The 20984-nt window shown below is 35.8% G+C and overlaps 2 protein-coding genes across 17 annotated transcripts; both read left to right on the top strand.

The window, feature by feature from the left end:
* Window positions 1–722: 722 nt before the first annotated feature.
* Window positions 723–16831, top strand: LOC142606993 (putative disease resistance RPP13-like protein 1). 16 transcript variants are annotated; one of them, XM_075778394.1, is made up of 20 exons: window positions 723–4675; window positions 4874–5052; window positions 5147–5181; window positions 5590–5717; window positions 5988–6107; window positions 6378–6501; window positions 6798–7129; window positions 7361–7522; window positions 7699–7783; window positions 7863–8079; window positions 8287–8421; window positions 9027–9153; window positions 10185–10509; window positions 10730–11360; window positions 11567–11702; window positions 12258–12343; window positions 16122–16205; window positions 16293–16451; window positions 16536–16621; window positions 16729–16831. In XM_075778394.1, the coding sequence occupies exons 1-2, from the start codon at window positions 857–859 to the stop codon at window positions 4913–4915; spliced, it is 3861 nt and encodes a 1286-aa protein (XP_075634509.1). In that variant the 5' UTR covers window positions 723–856; the 3' UTR covers window positions 4916–5052; window positions 5147–5181; window positions 5590–5717; window positions 5988–6107; window positions 6378–6501; window positions 6798–7129; window positions 7361–7522; window positions 7699–7783; window positions 7863–8079; window positions 8287–8421; window positions 9027–9153; window positions 10185–10509; window positions 10730–11360; window positions 11567–11702; window positions 12258–12343; window positions 16122–16205; window positions 16293–16451; window positions 16536–16621; window positions 16729–16831. The 16 variants fall into 16 exon arrangements, with proteins under 16 accessions (XP_075634509.1, XP_075634508.1, XP_075634506.1 ...); XM_075778393.1 differs by having other exon boundaries at window positions 7361–7586; XM_075778391.1 differs by having other exon boundaries at window positions 7361–7589.
* A 3124-nt stretch (window positions 16832–19955) lies between these two features.
* On the top strand, window positions 19956–20984 carry LOC142606567 (ABC transporter G family member 7-like). Its single transcript, XM_075777884.1, has 3 exons — window positions 19956–20351; window positions 20540–20730; window positions 20828–20984. The coding sequence occupies exons 1-3, from the start codon at window positions 20070–20072 to the stop codon at window positions 20982–20984; spliced, it is 630 nt and encodes a 209-aa protein (XP_075633999.1). The 5' UTR covers window positions 19956–20069.

The raw sequence follows: 20984 nt of genomic DNA, 5'->3' as shown, positions 1-20984 counted from the left end.
TAAAATCAAGTTTTTGATTTTGAAGCATAAAAATACAATTAACATCAATTTTTCTCTAAAGCTTGACCCGGTAAAAAAAAAAAGGTGGATTTAGTTTACATTACTCTCCATCATTGAAGTATATATTGATTCAGAAAGCAAAACAATCTATACATCCTCCTTCTCACTTCTGAAACCCATTGCTTTTTTTCTTTTCTTTTTTTAAATTTATTTAACAAGCCACATTGTTGAATTATTAACAATGTGGGGTCATCAAATGACATTTTGTCAAAAAGCAAAAAAAAAAAAAAAAAAAAGTAATAAAGACATTGTTGAATTATTGGCAATGCGGGGTCACGTCAACCACACGGTAAGGTGGTCCCATGTGCAACTATGAATGCATGAACCTAATCTATTGACTAGAACTGCATCTACTCTAATTTGTTACAAGACCTAAGAACTGCACAGGCTTTCACACCACAAGCAAAAGCCAATCTCTTTCAGTTTTTTTTGGTTGTTGTTGTTGCTTTTTTGACAAAATGTCATTTTATGACCCCACGTTGTTAATAATTCAACAATGTGAAAGCCCCTGCCATGCTTTCTTGTTAAATAAATTAAAAAAAAAAAAGCAATGAAGACATTATTGAATTATTGGCAATGCGGGGTCAAGCCAACCACACACGGCAAGGTGGTCCATGTGCAACTATGAATGCATGAACCTAATCTATTGACTAGAACTGCATCTACTCTAATTTGTTACAAGACCTAAGAACTGCACAGGCTTTCACACCACAAGCAAAAGCAAAAACCAATCTCTTTTAGTTTCCTGGAGTTACTCACTTTGTCAATTTTATTTCCATTTGCAAAATAGAAAATCATGGCTGCTGAACTAGTAGGAGGAGCATTTCTGTCTGCAACCCTTCAAGTGTTATTTGACAGAATGGCATCTCCGGAGGTCGTGAAGTTCATCCGGGGAAGAAAAGTCCCTGATACACTACTAACAAAGCTGAAGACATGGTGTCTTACCCTCAGCAAAGTGCTCAATGACGCAGAGGAAAAGGAAATCACAGACACAATTGTCAAAGAATGGCTTGATGAGCTTAAGGATGCTGTCTATCACGCAGAGGACCTTTTGGATGAGATTGCAACTGAAGCTTTGCGGCGCCAGGTGGAAGCTGATTTTGGTACCTCTACGAGTAAGGTACGTAACTTCATCTCTACTTCATTTGATCAGTTTGGGAGAAAACTAGAATCAAAGATAGAAGAAGTCGTAGATAAGCTGGAAAATCTAGCTTCACAAATAAATGCTATAGGTCTGAGAGAAGGTGTTGAAGGGAGATCTTCCCAAAGATTGCCCACAACTTCTCTGGTAGATCCAGAGACTATAATTTACGGTAGGGTTGATGATGAAAAGGCAATAGTCAACTTGCTGCTGTCAAACGATGTAGCAAGCAACAACCACTCAACTGGTGTGATCCCCATTGTGGGCATGGGTGGGGTTGGAAAGACAACCCTTGCTCGGCAAATCTACAACAACCAAAAAATCATAGAACATTTCAGCCTTAAAGCATGGGTTTGTGTTTCAGAAGAATTTGACGTTCCTAAGATAACCAAAAAAATTCTTGAGTCTGTCAGTCCACAAAAACATGATGACACTGACTTCAATAAGATCCAAACTGAATTGAAGAATTATTTGATGGGAAATAAATGTTTACTGATTCTTGATGATGTATGGAATGAAAATTATGAGGATTGGGCGCTCTTGAGTATTCCTTTTAAATATGGAGCATCGGGAAGTAGAATTATTGTGACAACACGCAACGACAGTGTTGCGTCGATCATGAGCCCTATTCAAAAACTTCGTCTTAATAAATTATCAGAAGAAGATTGTTGGTTATTATTTGCAAATCGTGCCTTTGAAAATGAAAAATCTAATGCATATCCAGAATTAGAAAGAATTGGTAAAGAAATCGTTAAGAAGTGTGGTGGTCTACCATTAGCAGCAAAAGCACTCGGTTGTCTATTGCACTCTAAATTAGATGAAGAGGAATGGAATAAAATTTTGAAAAGCGAAATTTGGAGTCTACCTAATGATGGGGGTAATATTCTTCCAGCTTTAAGAATAAGTTACTATTACTTACCCTCACATTTAAAGCAATGTTTTGCATATTGTTCAATCTTCCCAAAGGATTATCTATTCAAAAAGGAAGAACTTGTTCAGTTGTGGATGGGAGAGGGATTCCTGCAACAACACAACAAGAATGAAGAAATGGAAGTTATAGGTGCCGAGTACTTCCTTGATTTAGTATCGAGGTCGCTTTTACAACGATCAAATGGAAGCAAATTGTGTTTTCTAATGCATGACCTAGTCCATGATTTAGCTAAATCTATATCTGGCAAATTTTGTTTTAGATTGGAAGGGGATAACACAAACAAAATTATAGATAGAACTCGTCATTTTTCCTACTTAAGAATTGAGTATGACATCCCAGAGAAGTTTACGGCTTTGTGCAAAGCTAAAAATTTACGCACCTTCATTTCGTTAGGAATGAAAGAAGAAGATGAAAATGAGAAGAAATGCTTCTACTTAACAAATAAGGTACCACATGATCTATTATTGAAACTAAGATTCTTACGTGTGCTCTCTCTTTCACATTATTGTAATATAGAGCTGCCTGAGTCAATTGGAGATTTCAAACATCTACGCTATTTAGACGTCTCTTTTACTGAGATTGAGAGATTGCCTGAGTCTACATGTATGTTGGTCAACTTACAAACGTTAAATTTATCAGGGTGTAAATTTCTAGTTAAGTTGCCAAAAAATATGAGAAATCTCATTAATTTGCGTCATCTTTATATTAGTGGAACTAGCTTAAAAAATATGCCAATACAAATGGGTCGATTACAATGTCTTCAAACTTTGACCAAATTTGTTGTCGGCAAGGACATTGGATTCCAAATTGAAGAGTTAGGAAAACTTTCAAATCTTCAGGGAGTCATTGTGATATCGAATCTCCAGAATGTGATAAACTCAACTAATGCTTTGGAAGCAAAGTTGAAGGATAAGGAGCACCTTAAGGAGCTAACATTGGAGTGGGATGCTGCCAATGGCATTATTTCTCAAAGTGAAAGAGACGTACTCAACAATCTGCAGCCTCATACGAGCTTAACAAAGCTTGTTATCAAGAATTACAATGGCACAAGCTTTCCGAATTGGATTGGAGATAGTTCATTCTCAAATATAACAGTTGTTCATCTAAACTCTTGTAGAAATTGCTCTAGTTTGCCATCACTTGGACAACTTCCCTCTCTTCAAGACCTCTTCGTTTTTGGGTTTGATGAAGTTGTTACCGTGGATGGCGACTTTTATGGTAGTGGTTCTTACACTATTACGCCATTTCAATCACTGAAAATATTGAGATTTGAGGCAATGTCGAAGTGGGAGAAATGGTCTCCTTATCACGGAGAAGGCGAAGATGAAGGAGGAGTTTTTCCGAGTCTCCAAGAGCTTTATCTTGTAGAATGTCCAAAACTAAGTGGAAGCTTGCCCAAGCACCTTCCTTCTTTAACCGAACTTGAGATTAATGAATGTGAACAGCTTGAGACTTCTCTCCCAACTGCTCCTTCTATTCGTATGTTAATATTAAGGAATTGCAATGATGCGCTGTTGAAAGAATTGCCACCCGCATTGCACCTCGGAGTAAGGGGATTCGAAAACCTGGAGTCTCTGCCAGAGGGAGTGGACCACAACCACTGTGTTGAATCGTTATTTATCTACGATTTTCCTGTGCTCAAGTCTCTTCCTCGTGGTGGTCTATCCAGTCCCACTACACTAAAATATCTTGGTATCCGTGATTGTAAGGAAGTAGAATTCCCGATGTACCCCTGCTACTCTTCCCTTGAGCAATTGGAGATAGAAGATAGCTGTAATTCTCAAAAGTCATTTCTTTTAGACATCTTCCCGAAGCTTCGTTTTCTCAATATCAAAAGGTGTAGCAACATGGAGTCCCTTTCGGTTTCGGAGGGACATCACCTAACTGATCTCCTAAGGTTGAAAATCTGTGATTGCCCTAATTTTGTAGCTTTTCCCAGTGGAGGATTGTCGGCCCCCAAGCTCTCAGAATTAGAAGTCAGTAATTGCCCTCGTCTCAATTCACTTCCAGAAAACATGCACACGTTTCTCCCGTCTCTTCAATTTTTGGATATCATTAGTTGTCCACAAATTGAGTATTTTCCGGAAGGTGGTCTGCCATCCAATCTAATTTCTTTACAAATCAGCGACTGCAAAAAACTAATTTGCAATAGAATGGAGTGGGGCTTGCAAAGACTGCAGTCTCTTAAAAGATTAGAATTCATAAATCATGATCCTCATTGCTGGAATGTGGAGTCCTTTCCGGAGGAGTATTTACTACCCACAACTGTTACCCAGCTTATCTTCGGTGGATTTGGAAATTTGAGAACGTTGGACAACAAGGGGTTTCAACACCTTACCTCTCTTCAATATTTGGGCATCGCAGGCTGCCCTAAGTTCAAGCACATGCCAGAAGAGGGACTGCCTGTCTCCGTCTCTCTCATACGTATCGGGGAATGTCCTTTGTTGACGAAACGATTGCAAAGGAAGAAGGGAAAAGAGTGGCGCAACATTGCTCACACCCCCTTCATAGAAATCCTCAACACATCAAATAAAGCCAATCAGGTATTTGTTTTACTTGACCTGCCCTTGATTTTACTTGCATTCTTTTCAATTGTATTCATTGACATTTATTTTTTTTTTTCTATAAATTGTCTATTAATTATATATGATTGAAAAAAATACTACTAATAATAAACGATTTCTTTGACACTTGCTAATTCTTTGTCTGATTCGCTTTTTTACAATGTTGGGCTCACGAAGTTGTCCATCGATGGTGAATGGAGAAGAACATATCTCTCTTGATTTCTGTGAAGAAGCTGCCAAAGTATGACAAGATTCATGCTCAGTTACCTGTTCTTTGTTAAACCAATGCTTTCAAAGTGAAAATGGAAAAGTGCGCAACTCAAAATTCATGCACAGCTACGTATTCTAGTGAACCAGTTAAGTATCCATATGATTTAATGATTTGCTTAATTAGAAAATAAGAAAAATTGCTTGAACATTTGTTAAATGATGTTTATTTGACTGATGTAGATCCCCTGTACATGCAAGGTTAATTTCACCACTTGGTAAGATTCTTCTTTTACAATTTTACCCAAATGCTTCATGATTGGTGTCCATTTGGTTTTGAAAGCACAATTTTCAAAATCTTAATTGAGGGCTTGGTAAAATCTGTGAAAAGTGTTGTTGCTGTGAAAATCTGTAGTACGAAAAAACAATTTTCTTTAAAAGTGGCAATTTTAAAAAACACCGACTTCCCATGGCTCACAATTTGAGGATGCAGATATTCCGTAGTTTTAAAATGCAATTCTCTTCCAAAAAACAAAAGCCAAAGGCCTATATTTTATTATTATTATTTTCCTTCTTCTCGAAAAAAAAATCACAAGGCCAAAGGGGGGTCTTGACGACAAACAGATTTTTTAATCAAATTTATAGTATAGGGAGTAATTCTCACATTTGCCTTGTGAAATATGCAGATGACCATAATTTCGTGAAAACTCCGTGGCTGTTGGAAAGTATGGCGGAATTGATAAAAAAAAAAATTTGAGAACGGAAAGCGCCAATAATTATTTGTTGGAGGCAATGTTTTGATTGAGTAATGCAGGTTAGCGTTCCACTATGATTCTAATTGCCATCCTTTTATTCATTATTGTTTTAAACGGGAAATTAAATAGAATTTACCATATATGAAAGAAATTGGAATTGAAAATGTTACACATTTTCAGAATTTCTTTTGCTTTTCAAGATTCAAGTAATGAAATCTCTTAGATGAAATCAGTGTTGAATACAAGTGACTAATGAGTCTAAACAGATTCATTTAACCAAATTTATTGTATAGAGAGTAGTTCTCACATTTGCCCTGTGAAATATGCAGACAACCTTAGTTTCTTGAGAACTCTGGCTGTTGGAAGTAGGGCAGAATTGATAAAAAATTTGAGAATGGAAAGTGCTAATGACTATTTGTGGGTGGCAATGTTTAGATTGAGAAATGCAGGTCAGTGTTTCACTGTGATTCTGATTGCCATCCTTCTATTCATTATTCTTTTAAATGGAAATCAAACAGAATTTACCATATATGAAGAAATTGGAATTGAAAACGTTAAACATTTTCAGGATTCTTTTTGCTTTTCAAGATTCAATTAATGAAATCTCTTAGATGAGATCAGTGCTGAATACACATGTGACTAAAGAGTTTAAACATATTCATTTAATCAAATTCATAGTATTGAGAGTAATTCTCACATTTGCCTTGTCAAATATGCAGACGACCTTAATTTCTTGAAACTCTGTGGCTGTTGGAAAGTAAGGCTGAATTGACAAAAGAAAATTGAGAATGGAAAGCGCCAATGACTATTTCTGGGTGGCAATGTTTTGATTGAACAATGCAGGTCAGTGTTTCAATGTGATTCTAATTGCCATCTTTTTATTCATTAAAAAGCTCTCTTCCACTTTCTAAGAGCCTTTTCATTTTTAAGGTGGAGTTTAGATTAGTAGCTCAATCTTTTAGAATTTAATGATTTGTCCTACATAAAGGATATATATCTCTAGTTTTCATTTTTTTCATAATGCTTTTTGTTTATCAAAACATAAACGATATATATTACCACATAGACAAGGATATTTTGTATATCTTATGTTCCCTAGTTTAATTCAAGTTACATCATCTGATGCCACAAACTACTAGTGGGTGCAGGCTGGCTAAGACTACCTCTATTTTACATTTTGGAATTGACATGAAGCCTCTCCAGAAGATATGTCTACTCTTGGTTATTACCTCTCTGTGGGTGCAGATTGTCTTCCTAACTCCAGACAGCTTAAAAGGCTCAGCATGTCATTGCTCCTTCTGTCCTTTTTGTCCACACCGGTAGGATCTGCCCAACTCCCTTCTTACCATCAAGAACATAAAATTTAACTATGCTAAAACAAGGGTCCAGAGGTGTAGAGAGCGGGAAACCAGTTGCTGGCTCAATATTGCTCAGGTTGAGGCTCACTGACTACACTACAAAATCTTCAAAGGTATCTTTAAATGTAGGGAATTAAAATTTCCCATATGCCCATGTCACTCTTCCCTTGAGTCTTTTGTTATATCTGATAGATATAATTCTCTGTCATCATTTAGTTTGGATATCTTTCCAAAGTTTGTAGTCTCAAAATCAATATGTGGCAACATCCAGTCTCTTTCAGTTTGGGAGGGACATGAACTTGTTATCCTAGCTTTGGAAATAAAGGAGTGCCTTAATTTTGCAGATTCTCCCAGTGGGGGATTGCCAGACCCCAACCTTTCACTATTGAAAGTCCATGATAGCCTTCATCTCAAGTCACTTCCTGAAAACATGAATACGCTCTTCCCATCTCTTCAATTTTTGGATATTGCAAACTGCTAACAAGTTGAGACTTTTCCAGAAGGAGGTCTGCCAACCAATATGATTTGTCTTGCCATCGATTCTTCTGAGAAACTCATTGCCAATAGGAAGTAGTGGGGTTTGCAAAGACTGCACTCTCTTAATCAATTATTATTGTCTTCCTATAAAAAAAAAAAAAAAAAATATATATATATATATATTATTGTCTTGTCATGATTGCAGGGAAGAGAAATGCTTTCCTGAGGAGGACTTCCACAAGTTTTAGTACTCTTTCTATAAAGGAAATTCAAATGAGATCCCTAGACAAGTAGGGCCGTCAACTCATTACCTCTCTCCAACTATTGTCTATCTCAGTATTTATCAAAAAAAACTATTGTCTATCTCAGACGCCCCAGACTAGAGCAGCTGCCAGAAGATGGGATTTCTTGTTTCCATTCTAAGCTACAGTTTTGCAAATTTCTTGCCTTGACAAAACAATACCAAAAAAAGAAAGAATAAATGTGTAGTGAAAAATTTCTCACATCTCTATTATACAATTTAATGATGAAGTCTCATTATCTGAGCCAAAAGTGTAGACAAGATGAAATCCCACTTCACAATAAGGTACTTGTTCCACTCAACTCTCTAAGCCTCCATTTGATTTTATTTATGCTTCTTTCTAAATTTTTTTATGGATAAATAAATTCAAAAAATTTGTTAAAATCTGATAAAAAATGGAAAAATAAAAGGATTTCTTCTAAGATGGTTAGTCCAAAGCTAGAGATCTCAAGTATTAATGGGTTCTTTTGTAAAATTATTTCCATCTGTCAGTAGCAAGTGCCACAAAAGGCTTGGTCAAACACATGCTAGAAGAGCAGTTAAGAAGGGAAAATAGTGGCAAAAGATTGGTCACATCTGCTGCAAAAAAATGGATGCCCCAAGTCAGGTGTTTATTCTACTTGAGCAGCTAAGTTTCAATCTTGTTTTTGCTTATATTTCTTTTTAGCTGTACAACAGAAGAAAAAAAAATATAAACATACAACCAAATGTTTGTAATTGAAATTGAAAATATAAAACATTCTCTTGAATTTTTGAAAATCATAAAATGTCCACAGCTTCGACTTTTCTAGAAGGTGGTCTGCCATCCAATCTAATTTCTTTAGCAATCGACGACAGCAAAAAACTTATTTCCACTAGAGTGGAGTGGGGTTTGCAAAAACTGTGGTCTCTTAAATAATTAGGATTTTCTTAAATATTGATATTGATTGCTGGGATGAGGAGTCCTTTTTGGACGAGTATTTCTGTTTCTCTTCTTTTTGCCGTTTTGCCATCCTATTTTTCTTTTGGAGGTGCAGATGAAACATATCTAGCTACCTTGTTCTCAACTATGTCACAACTTGATTTGAAATTTTTACAAGGAAAGAGTCCCATGAATTTTTTTTATTTCTACTATGTCACTCTAGTATTGGATTCAGTGTTGAATACACATGTGACTGAAGTCTAAACAGATTCATTAAATCAAATTTATAGTATAGAGAGTAATTCTCACATTTGTCCTATGAAATATGCAGATGACCTTAGTTTCTTGGAAACTCTGTGACTGTTGGAAAGTAGGGCAGAATTGATAAAAAAAAAAATTGAGAATGGAAAGCGCCAATGACTATTTGTGGGAGGCAATGTTTTGATTGAGCAATGCAGGTCAGGGTTTCATTGTGATTCTGACTACCATCCTTTTATTCATTATTGCTTTAAATGGGAAATTAAACATAATTTACCATATATGAAAGAAATTGGAATTGAAAACATTAAATGTTTTCAGGATTTTTTTTTTTTTTTTTTGCTCTTCAAGATTCAATTAATGAAATCTCTTAGATGAGATTAGTGTAGAATACACATGTGACTAAGGAGTCTGTATCTATTTCCCCCTACCCCACCTCACTGTAAACGTTGGCTTTGACCCAAAACATAAAAAGACTTCACCTATGCCAAAACATTTTCATTCATTACAGGAAATTTTGAATATGTTCCTAGTTGCATACTTATATTTTCAATGATTTGTTGTGCCAATATATTTTCTTTACTAAGGATTCTATTTCACTGGCTTTTGGGTTCATTACAGTCCAACTGGGGATGTCCCATGATGTTGAATTATTCTCCATTTGTTGGTAGCTTTTGGAAATAATATGTACTGGCTTAATTATTCTCCATTATGTACGCTCTATAAATAGTTAATGTATTGAATGATTTTCTTGCCTAATTAAATGTTCTATAATCGCAAACAATAAAAATCCATGCTGTATGGATCCTGCAAATTTTCAAAACACAGAATTTTTAAACACATTCTTTGTTGCTAAAAATAAGAGTTCTTCAGTCCTTATCAAACATAATTCCTTTTTGTTGATTTTTATGACGTTTGAAAGTAGATATTCATCATTTGGAGTAAATTCATAACAAGGAAAAGTTGAAGCATTTAAGAAAGTGAAAGGGAGCTTTTTAATTTTTATGGTGGGGTTTAGATTTGTAGCTCAATCTTTTAGAATTCTATTTCTTTGGCCCTACGTAATGGATATATATCTCTAGTTTTCATTTTTTTCATAATGCTTTCTGTTTATCAAAACATAAAGGATATATATTACCACATAGAGAAGGATATGTTGTATATCTTATATATGTTCCCTAGTTTAATTCAAGTTACATCATCTGATGCTACAAACTACCTGTGGGTGCAGATTGGCTGGCTAAGACTACCTCTCTTTACATTTTGGAATTCACATTAAGCCTCTCGAGGATAGGTCTGCTTTTGGTTATTACCTCTCTGCAGGTGCAGATTGTCTTCCCAACTCCAGACAGCTCCAAAGGCTCAGCATGGCACTGCTCCTTCTGTCCTTTTTGTCCACACCAGTAGGATCTTCCCAACTCCCTTCTTACCATCAAGAAAATTAACTTTAACTAAGCTAAGACAAGGATCCAGAGGTGCAGAGAGAGGGAAATCCAGCTGCTGGCCCTATATTGCTCAGGTTGAGGCTCACTGACTACACTAAAAAATCTTCAAAGGTATCTTTAAATGTAGGGAATTAAAATTTCCTTCATTCCCATGTCACTCTTCCCTTGATTTGATAGATATAACTCTATGTCATAATTTGGTTTGGATATCTTTCCAAAGTTTTGTAGTCTCAAAATCAACATGTGTGGCAACATAAGTCTCTTTCAGTTTGGGAGGGACATGAACTTTTAATCCTAGCTTTTGAAATCAAGGAATGCCTTAATTTTATAGATTCTCCCACTCGGGGATTGCCAGCCCCCAACCTTACACTGTTAAAAGTTCATGATTGCCTTCGTCTAAAGTCACTTCCTGAAAACATGGATACGCTCCTCCCATCTCTTCAAATTTTGGATATCGCAAGTTGTCAACAAGTTGAGTCTTTTCTAGAAGGTCTGCCAACCAATATGAATTGTCTTGCCATTGATGCTTCTGCATTGCCAAAAGGAAGCAGTGGGGTTTGCAAAGACTGCAGTCTCCTAATCAATTATTATTTTCTTGTCATGATTGCTGGGAAGAGAAGTGCTTTCCTGAGGAGGACTTCCACAAGTATTAGCACTCTTCCTATAAAGGAATTTCAAAATTTGAGATCCCTAGACAAGAAGGGCCTTCAAATCCTTACCTTTCTTCAACTATTGTCTATCACAAACTACCCCAGACTAAAGTAGATGCCAGAAGATGGGGTTTCTTGTCTCCATTCTAAGCTACAGTTTCGTCAATGTCTTGCTGTGATAAAAAAAATTTCCATATAAAAGAATAAAAGTGTGGCGCAAGATTGCTCACATATCGATCATACAAATCAATGATGAAGTCTCATTATCTGAGCCAGAAGTGTAGATGAGATCAAATCCCATTTGACAATAAGGTACTTGTTCCACTCAACCCTCTAAGCCTCCATCTGATTTTATTTATGCTTCTTTTTTACATTGTTTATGGATAAATAAATTTGAAAAATTTGTTAATCCGATAAAAAATGGAAAAAATAAAAGGATTTCTTCTAAAATTGTTAGTCCAAAGTTGGTGTTCTCAAGTTTTTTTGGGTTCTTTTGTAAGATTATTTCCATTTGTCAGTAGCAAGTGCCACAAAAGGCTTGGTCAAACACATGCCAGAAGAGCAGTTAACAAAAAAATTGCCAAGGAAGAAGGGAAAATAGTGGTGAAAGATTGGTCACATCTACTGCATAAAGGATGCCCCAACCCAAATCAGGTATTGGTTCTACTTGTGCAGCTAAGTTCAATCTTGATTTTACTTATATTTCTTTTTAGCCGTACATCGGGAAAAAAAAAATACAAACATACAACTGAATGTTTGAAATTGAAAATATAAAACATTCCCTTGAATTTTTGCAAATCATAAAATGTCCACAACTTGAGTCTTTTCTAGAAGTAGGTCTGCTATCCAATCTAATTTCTTTAGCAATTGAGGACAGCAAAAAACTTATTTCCACTAGAATGGAGTGGGGTTTGCAAAGACTGCAGTCTCTTAAATAATTAGGATTCCTAATTAGTGATCTTGATTGTTGGGATGTGGAGTCCTTTCTAGAGGTGTATTTCTGTTTCTCTTCTTTTTGCCGTTTTTCCTTTCTACTTTTCTTTTGGAGCTGTTGATGAAACATATCTAGCTACCCTGTTCTTGACTATGTCACAACTTGATTTGAAATTTTCGCGAGGAAAGAGTCCCATAAATTTTTTTTTGTGCTCTGCTATGTCACTCCGGTATTGGATTCATATGACCACTGCAGAATTATGTTTCTCTCTGCAGGGGATTTTCTAAACTCAAGTCTTTTGTGCACATTCTTGTTGGAAGGGGGCTTTCTGCATTGTCCATTTCCTATATATTAAGTTCAGGTAATTTTGAAATTATAAAGACATCAGGTATTTTCATTTCTTATTTGATGATTGATACTTTCTTTTAACAATTTAAACATATTGTGTGCTTGATGTAGAACAGTGTAGAAAAATAAGGATAAAAGAGGAATGCAGGGATAAACAACAAACCCTAGGCTTCACCGCATAGAATCAATGTAGAAAGCTTAAGCATCACAACCTAACACAAGTTATTAACCAAACACATAAAAGTTAAGGACGGGGGGTGGGGTTGGGTGCCTAACACCTTCCCATCCCCAAGTGAAGCAGATCACCCATCTCCAGTTTTGTATATGCCTTAGCCCTCAAATAAGTGACCCGCTCAATTTTACTATCAATTTCACTAATATGTCGACATGTGCTGATGTAAATGGTGAATTATTTGTACTCACTTTTGTTTACTTGAACCCACTTTTGATCCATCATTCACAATTACACACATAAACATACTGTGATCTGATACCAAAAAAGACGTACAACGTTTAGATCTGTATGTGAAGAATGTGTTCTTCAACAAACCATCAATATATTAAAAACTCTTGGGAATTGACTCAATGGTGGAATAAAAAGTGCTACAGGTGTGTTTTAACTATTCCTTCTGTAAGGAAGTTTACTTAAAAGCTGTACAGCTCCTGTAACTAGACATTACATAATAAAATTTCTTTATAGAAATCACAAAATCAAAGGAAAATAGGAAATATTAATTGGGAAAAGTGACAACGTCTGATAGGTTGGCTTCTGTTTCATGTGAGTTACTATGCCTTTATGCCTTTCAAGCATACCAGTAGCATGATAATGCTTTCCACTTGCTATTTTTCAAATGTCATTCTTCTCATATGAGGCTTAAAGAACTATTCTTTAAAAAGTTGGTTGAGGTTGCTTGTCCACTACTACTTAAATCACTGAAAACCCTAGCTGTATGCCCAATTTTCTAGAAACCTCTCTCTCTCTCTCTCTCTCTCTCTCTCTCTCTGAACCTCCATGGCCGACCACCAAGGTCATCCATTCTCATCTCGTCGGTGACAAACCAACACCGAAGCGGCCTTCCCCTCGATCTTCCCCTCTATCCATCGATCTCACTTTCTCTAAGCTGTCAATAGTTGATGGGCGCTATTGTCTTTTAAGCTGAACTAGCAGGTGTAAACTTTTTTTTTATTCACCCATAGAAACTCCAATGCACAACACAACTACCTATTAGTCTAATATCATTCATCGATCTCTACTCTTGGAGTTTTGAATTTTGTCCTCCTGTCCAAGCTTATTAATGATGTGTCTATTTCATAGTTAATATTTGTTTACACACAAATAAAACAAACTTTAGCTACAAAATTGGTTGTAGCTTAAGGTTACAACTTAACTCAATATCATTAACATTATAACATATTTTGAAAATCTAATCGTTTGATTGCATATTCTTTACGCTCTTAATACACATGTCAAATTTTGTGTCAATCAGTATTTACTATATTATCTACAAGATTATATTTTATACATAATTTTAAACTAACAAAAACTTGCAATTTAAACAATTTATTGATGACATAACTATTAATCTTTAATTTTCTCTAAATATTGCAAGTATGAAGAATATAAGAAGAAAATGTAATCTAATGGTGGATTTGTTGAAATTCACCTTCAATAAAAATATAATAAGTGAGGTTGTAGCCTTAGGTTATAACCAATTTTGTAGCTAAATTTTGTCCTAAAAATAATAGTTTCTTTATGTTTGGGGGGAAAGTTCACCCACCCTATTTGAGGTTATTCATTAGGTTTAGAGGGTATCATCTATAAAAGTTACTTTTACTAAAGTTTGGTGCTAATACTTATCAAAAAAAAATGTTTGGCACTAATAGTAACACATGACATGCCTTACACACACTTCAATTTGAAGACACAAAAAAGTGGAAGCATTGAGGACATATAGACTATAGAGGATGATATCGCATGGGATTGAATCAAGACTCTGCCTTCTATCCCTTCCATCGTTTTTATCTTTTTTCTGTACTAGCAATGGTTGATGCGATGGATCATGGTATAGATATGTCTTTTCAACACACTTTGAAAAAACTTGTGGTCAGTTTTCTAGGAGATTACTCTAGTGCCAGGAAGGATCTGCTCCATAGATACTCACACATGCTGTCCCCCCATAATAGCTAGCAAAGTTTGATATAGTCTATCACCTTATACTCCATCTGAACTACCCCTTTGTCACTCAGCTTGTAGTCTAAATATATCTCAGTGGTTGCACCCTTGTCTCCATGCTTCTCAAACTTCTATTAGGGTTTGGAAAGATCAGGTCCACAGAGTGGCTTTATGCTCGGAGAGAGAGAGAGAGAGAGAGAGAGAGAGATGGTGGTGGCTGGGGTTTGTTGCTGAGGAGCATGGATGCTTCAATTCTTTTAGATTGGAGAGATCAAAGAGAGATGGAGGTGTTTAGATCAAGATCGGATTTAGAGAGAGAGAAATTACGGTAGGGGGATATTGATTATATTGTCTGCGTGACCTTGATGCCCAACAGAGGGTATTGGTTATCAGATCCATAACACTTCTTAGGCCATCATTTTGGCACAATTGAGCTGCCACGATGCACTTAATTTGCATACACCGTCTGCATACAAATTTACTTGGCCTCTCTTGGATATCTAGGTAGCATGCACGCGGGCATGCTATGGCCTTGGCTACATGATCACGTTGGGCTACCATGATCTTGGCAACGTGCATGTGGCCATGCCTTGGCCTTGATAGCATGCACATGGGGTTGCCATGGGCATGCCAACATGCCCAATGGAGGTTCTTTGTGCATGCTGGGATGCCCAAAGGAGTTTATTTCGGCATGCCCGCTTGCACGCTGCATCGCCTCGTCCCCCTCCCTTTGGCCAAATTGTGTTCCTAAATTCATTCCATTCCTAAATTCTTTCCAAGATTTCAGAGAGGGTTTCCAACAATCAGTTCAGCATTTCGAGCACTTTTTTTTTAATTTTTATGATTTTTCCTATTTTCAACTTCCAAAAATTAAAAAAAAAAATGTTGAATCTGTACTTGAAAATTTTCCTACTTCAAAATTGGATTTTTCTTAGCATGTGTGCAAAAAATAAGGACAAGATTCAAAGAATTGCCCCAAAAGAGGTCATTATGTTTCCTCTACAAATCAATGTTTCCTAGCATGTTTCCTAGTGCTAGGAAGGATCTGCTCCTAGGTGCTCTTTAGTGGGGAGGAGTAGTTTGGCGATGCATGATGGCATCCCCCCATGCACTTGGCCACGGTTAGGCATGCTCAAGCCAAGGGAAGATCGCCCATTGTATTGCTAAGTGGTTAGTCTTATCTCAAGGTGGTTTCAAACGGTAGTCTGGTGACATTCATTGATCTCCTAATACTTTTTTGGCCTGAGTGGTTAGTATCTATGCAATCCCACTTTATGGTTGCATAGTCTAGTGATATTCATCGATTACCTTATACTTTTTTGGCTTGAGTGGTTAGTATTGATTGATGAGTGGTTAGTCTATTGCCCCATAGCTTTGCCTTGTTTTTTAGTGGGTGATCTTACATCACACTTTTGGTAGAATGTGACACGATTTATGTCTACTGTGATGAGTGTCCTAATAAGTTGAAAAAACATGAATTAAAACTATGGTGTGACACATGTATGAAAGCATGTGAATTTCCAAAAAATAGGTAAGTAATTCTTTATATTTACTATTGGTTAATTTTGAATATATATATAAATGCTGATGTAAATTGAAAATAATATTTCAAATACAGGCTTGACAATTGCATGTATTTGACAAGGAAGCAAAGAAGTGATTTAAAGTTCTTGATACAAAACTCTCCAATATGGAAGAAGAGGTAAAAATGAAAGAAATAGGTTATTTTTTTAATTAAATTAATTCTATTATGATACACTAATTGAAATCATTTTTTTTTTAATAATAGGATGTAGATGGTGACAATATTATTCCAAATAGTATCAAATGCATTATTGGGAAAACCTACATCTTCCAAGTGAAAGTTACTGCATACAATTTCTTCGTTCGCAAACAGAACTTTACGGTAACTAGAGTTTTTGAAATTGAAGGAAATGAACAATTACAGGTAAAAATGGTTCACTTATACTTGATTGATGAAGTTATAATATTATCAGTGATGCATAATGACATATTGCATCTTTGATTATAGGAAACAACAAAAAGGACGAAGAATGGAAATGAAGTATCCAAGGAAACAATTTGTACTGAAGTAAAGAAAAGAAAATTTTTGAAGAAGTAAGCAAAATTGCACAAATAAATATTATTTGGTTCTTTTTAAAACTTCACACAATCTTTAATTTCCTCAACAAGAAAATAACTGTTGTATTTTTTCTGTTTTGCAGATAAATCCAAAACAAGAATGTGGAAGCTCAATAGAAGTGTTAGATGATTAGCGAACTTAGATAATATTCAAATGAAACTTTGAATATTTAGACTTTAAATCAGGTCGTGATGTTGTGCTTTCTGATAGCAGAATAGAAACTTCAGAGCCTAACGGCTAGTTTCAGCTAACGGTCATATTTTAACTCTGCAGAAAAATGGCACCGTATCTCATTATTACAAACGGTGACGTTTTGGTTTTAAAGAGAATTCTTTCCGTCAAAGCTATACGGCATCGTTTAGCCTTGGAGCTTCAGAGTCAGTGTTAGCATCTTCTTTAAAGGATTAGCTGCCGAGATTTTTTTTGTAATTAGATATTTTCTGTTAAGAGCACATTAATCACATGTGTAAATAGAGAACTATGCACATTGTATTATTCAGTTAGTATTGCTAATATTCAATCACATATCACATAGATTTTACTCTGTCCTTTCTCTTCCGCCATTGTTACACTGTATACTTTCTTGTTTTCTTCACTTTTTTTTTTTTGAAGCATTGTTTTCTGCACTTTCATTTTAGAATGATTTGAGTGTGGAAATATTTACTATTTAAGCTATATTTTTTGGAATCCACAAGGGAGCTAAGTATATTATTTATCTACTTTTTAGAGAATAGTAAACATAAATTGACTATTGACTCACCCATCCCTTTTTTTACCTGCTCGTGGATACGTTAAATTAAATGGAACACATGATTACTTGTGAGCATTCAAATAAGACAAGGCGTAATGCACCACTTGTGACTACCAATCACGTTCCAGATAAATTTGTGAGAGCAACTTTTTAATGTCAAGTATTGTGGACATTGTGATATTATTAAAGGCTTCTCTACGCAAAAGACTCAAATTTGTCCATTGGGTCTCGTATATGCAAAACTTGCCAGTTTACTTACAAAATCATTCCACATTTTACCCGATTCATCATTCATCCAATTTGGCCATTTAAGGTCACTTTCAATACATCATCCAAGGGGTTATATATTGAAAAACCTTGAAGTGATTAGTCAATAAACCAAAAAGAATATCTTTCCTTTTTTGTAAAAATATATGAACTTTTGCTCCAAATTCTTCTTCACAAACTATAAAGACTTTAGTGGATTAGCATGCATATTCTAACATTAATTACCACTAATGATCTAGCACAGTTACAACTTTTTTTTCTGGGTAAAACATGCCACATACTCTATCAAACTCCTAAATAGTTAGATTTATACATATGTTAAAGGTAAAAACATGACCATTTTTGCTCTCTCTCTCTCTCTCTCTCTCTCTCTCTCTCTCTCTCTCTCTCTCTCTCTCTCAAATACACCCAAACATTTGAGTGTTATTTTTTTTTGAGAAACATTTGGGTGTTATTATACCATATAACTTACTCAAAATTCATCATATTATTAATTAATCGTGCCTTAAAATAGTTGGACACCATTAGCAACTCTCCTTCTTAGTCTTGCTTTAAAATTTAAAATTTAATTAAAAATTAACAAGAAAAATAATAACATCAACCTATCCTACATGTGTTGGTTCTAGTTAGTTTAATTGGTAATGTTTATGATAAAGAACAATCATCATATAACAAATGTCATATGTTAAAATTATATTGTATCTATTATAAAAAAATGAAAAAAATAAAAAAAGCTAAAAACTAATATCATGCATTTGACAAATTACTAGATTACTGATGTCGATGAAATCATAACCAGCGTAGGTCATGTTGTTGTGAACCTAGGCATCATGGGTGGGAGTGGAGGCTGTCATGTGTCATAGGTGGCGGTTGATATGTGGACTTAGTGGGGAGAGTGGTCTAACCATTTGCGATTAGTGGAAAATACTTAGAATTTTACTAAGTGTTTATTGATCGTCCATACTTTCTTATAGTATGGATGACCAAAGTCTCTTTGGACGACTAGTAACATGCTTGGACATCCTTATTTCATGAACTGGTGCACATTTCTCTTTTCTCCTTTCTAAAGACTGTCTTTGACGTCTTTGGTCTTGGATGACCCTTATGGAAGAAGACTACTTGTTATGGATCACCATCACCTTTATTTTAACTGTGTACGGTTTATAAGACACTTATCAATGTATTATATATACACACTTATAGCACCTCTATCTTCTTCTTCTTCCTTTTTTTTTTTCCTAGTCTGGTCTCTAAACCAGTAATTTTTAATGATATATTTCTTGGACAAATATTAATAAAAAGACTATACTCTCATATTTTAATTTCGCCGCTCAAAGCTAAATTTTTTACTTAGCCAATGCGATGGTGGTGGCTAGGGTACAATCAAACAAAGAAAAAAATATATACAAAAGTGAAAAATGCTCAAACAATTTATTTTTTCCTCAAACTAGCATGGGTTTAACATATTAAAGTTATATTGTTTTGGTCATAGTTCAATTGGTTGACATCTTATGGTATTTCTAATAGAGACATCTAGAGTTCAAATATTTCATCTTCAACTATCTATGCATTAATAAAGTTATCTTGTATTGAAATTACATAGCAAATATTATGCAGAGCATAGTGGCAACTTATGTGATAGCTACATGAGTGACATATGTCATTTATTTATAAGTCTATTTGTCTTTTATTTATCTTTATTATTCAATCAAAGTTAATTATAAGTCTTCGTTCCACCCTAATAAATCTAATCATAAGGTGACGTGAAGTCAATCTAGGGAGTTGTCATCTATATTGGAAGTTGTAAAAAATTTAGTTGTAAGCATTTATTTCACATGCAATATATTCACCTATAAATATCAATGAGAAATCAGAAGAAGGAAGAGAGTTTTATTCTAAAAATTACTTGCAAGTGTTTTTGCTTTGGAGTTGAGTGATTTCTTCTCACAATCAAGTGTGTGACTTGGTCTTATTAAATGACATTTACTATCAATAGCGTTGAGTTGCATCCGCTACCTCGAATTGAGTGACATCTCGAAACCATTCAATCTTCTCATTCGGTTGAATCTATGATTTTAAGAATATAAAGCAATTGTATGTTTTTCCATCCCTAGGCCCATGACAAGAGTGAAAAGTCTACTAGTAAGAAAAACAGGCCTTTTTTTTTTTCTTGATAGCCCATCTTATCCTCAAACAGGGACACGCGTCACTCATGTGCATCTAATCCGTTATCCACATTTCACACCCGTTGGGCGTTCGTTCAATACTCTATATCAAAAAAACGACGCCGTCTAAACAGTTCTACTAATATTCTGAGTGAGTGAGTGTGAAGCAACAAAAGCTGAGACTGAGAGAGAGAGAGAGAGAGAGAGAGAGAGAGAGAGCTCAAAACCTGAGAGACGAAAATGGTGGTTTTTGGCGGGAACAAGGTGGGCCAGGTGGTGGCCGGAATTGGCGATAACGGTTTGGGCCAGATTCTTGCCGCCGTGGCTACAGCTCTCCTTTTCCGCCTCTTCTCCGGCCCAGGCCCAGCTCTCCCGCCGGAGGCCGATCAAGAAGACCGCGACGAGGACGACTTCGCCGGAGACTCTGAATCCAGCGATTCAACCGCCGACGGTAAAGTCTTTCCGGTCACAATCCGGTGGCGCAACATCACTTGCTCTCTCTCCGATAAATCCTCCAAATCAGTCAGTTCCTTCTTTTCTTGAATTCAAAATTCAATTTTTTTGTGAAATCAATTACAAACTTTCAAAATCTTAGACCAAAACTCGTTAATTATCATAGCGAATTTGTTGTTGTTGTTGTTGCACTTGATTGAACCAAATGAACATGTGATGGAAATTGTAATGTGTAAACTAAACTCGCAACTCTTTAGGTGCGGTTTCTGCTTAAAAACGTGAGTGGAGAGGCGAAACCGGGGAGATTGTTAGCGATAATGGGGCCATCAGGGTCAGGAAAGACTACATTGCTCAATGTTCTTGCAGGTCAGATGATGGCGTCGCCGCGTGTGCATTTGTCAGGCCTTTTGGAGGTCAATGGGAAGCCTAGCTCTAACAAAGCTTATAAGTAAATGCCAAAAAAATTTGTGATAAATTTGTTGTTTTTAATATGATTAGAGAGGTTTATTGGTAATTGGTGTTTTTTTCCCCATTTTTTGCTGTAGGTTTGCTTATGTGAGACAAGAGGATCTCTTTTTCTCGCAGCTAACTGTGCGGGAAACGCTGTCCCTTGCAGCCGAGCTTCAGCGTCCGGAGATACCTTCCGTGGAAGAGAGGGATGAATATGTGAACACTCTGTTGTTCAAACTAGGATTGGTATGA

The sequence above is a fragment of the Castanea sativa genome, chromosome 8 (assembly GCF_040712315.1).
Source record: "Castanea sativa cultivar Marrone di Chiusa Pesio chromosome 8, ASM4071231v1".
Classification (NCBI taxonomy): Eukaryota; Viridiplantae; Streptophyta; class Magnoliopsida; order Fagales; family Fagaceae; genus Castanea; species Castanea sativa.
Note: the sequence above shows the minus strand (reverse complement) of the source record. Positions and strands in the feature narration are given on the sequence as shown.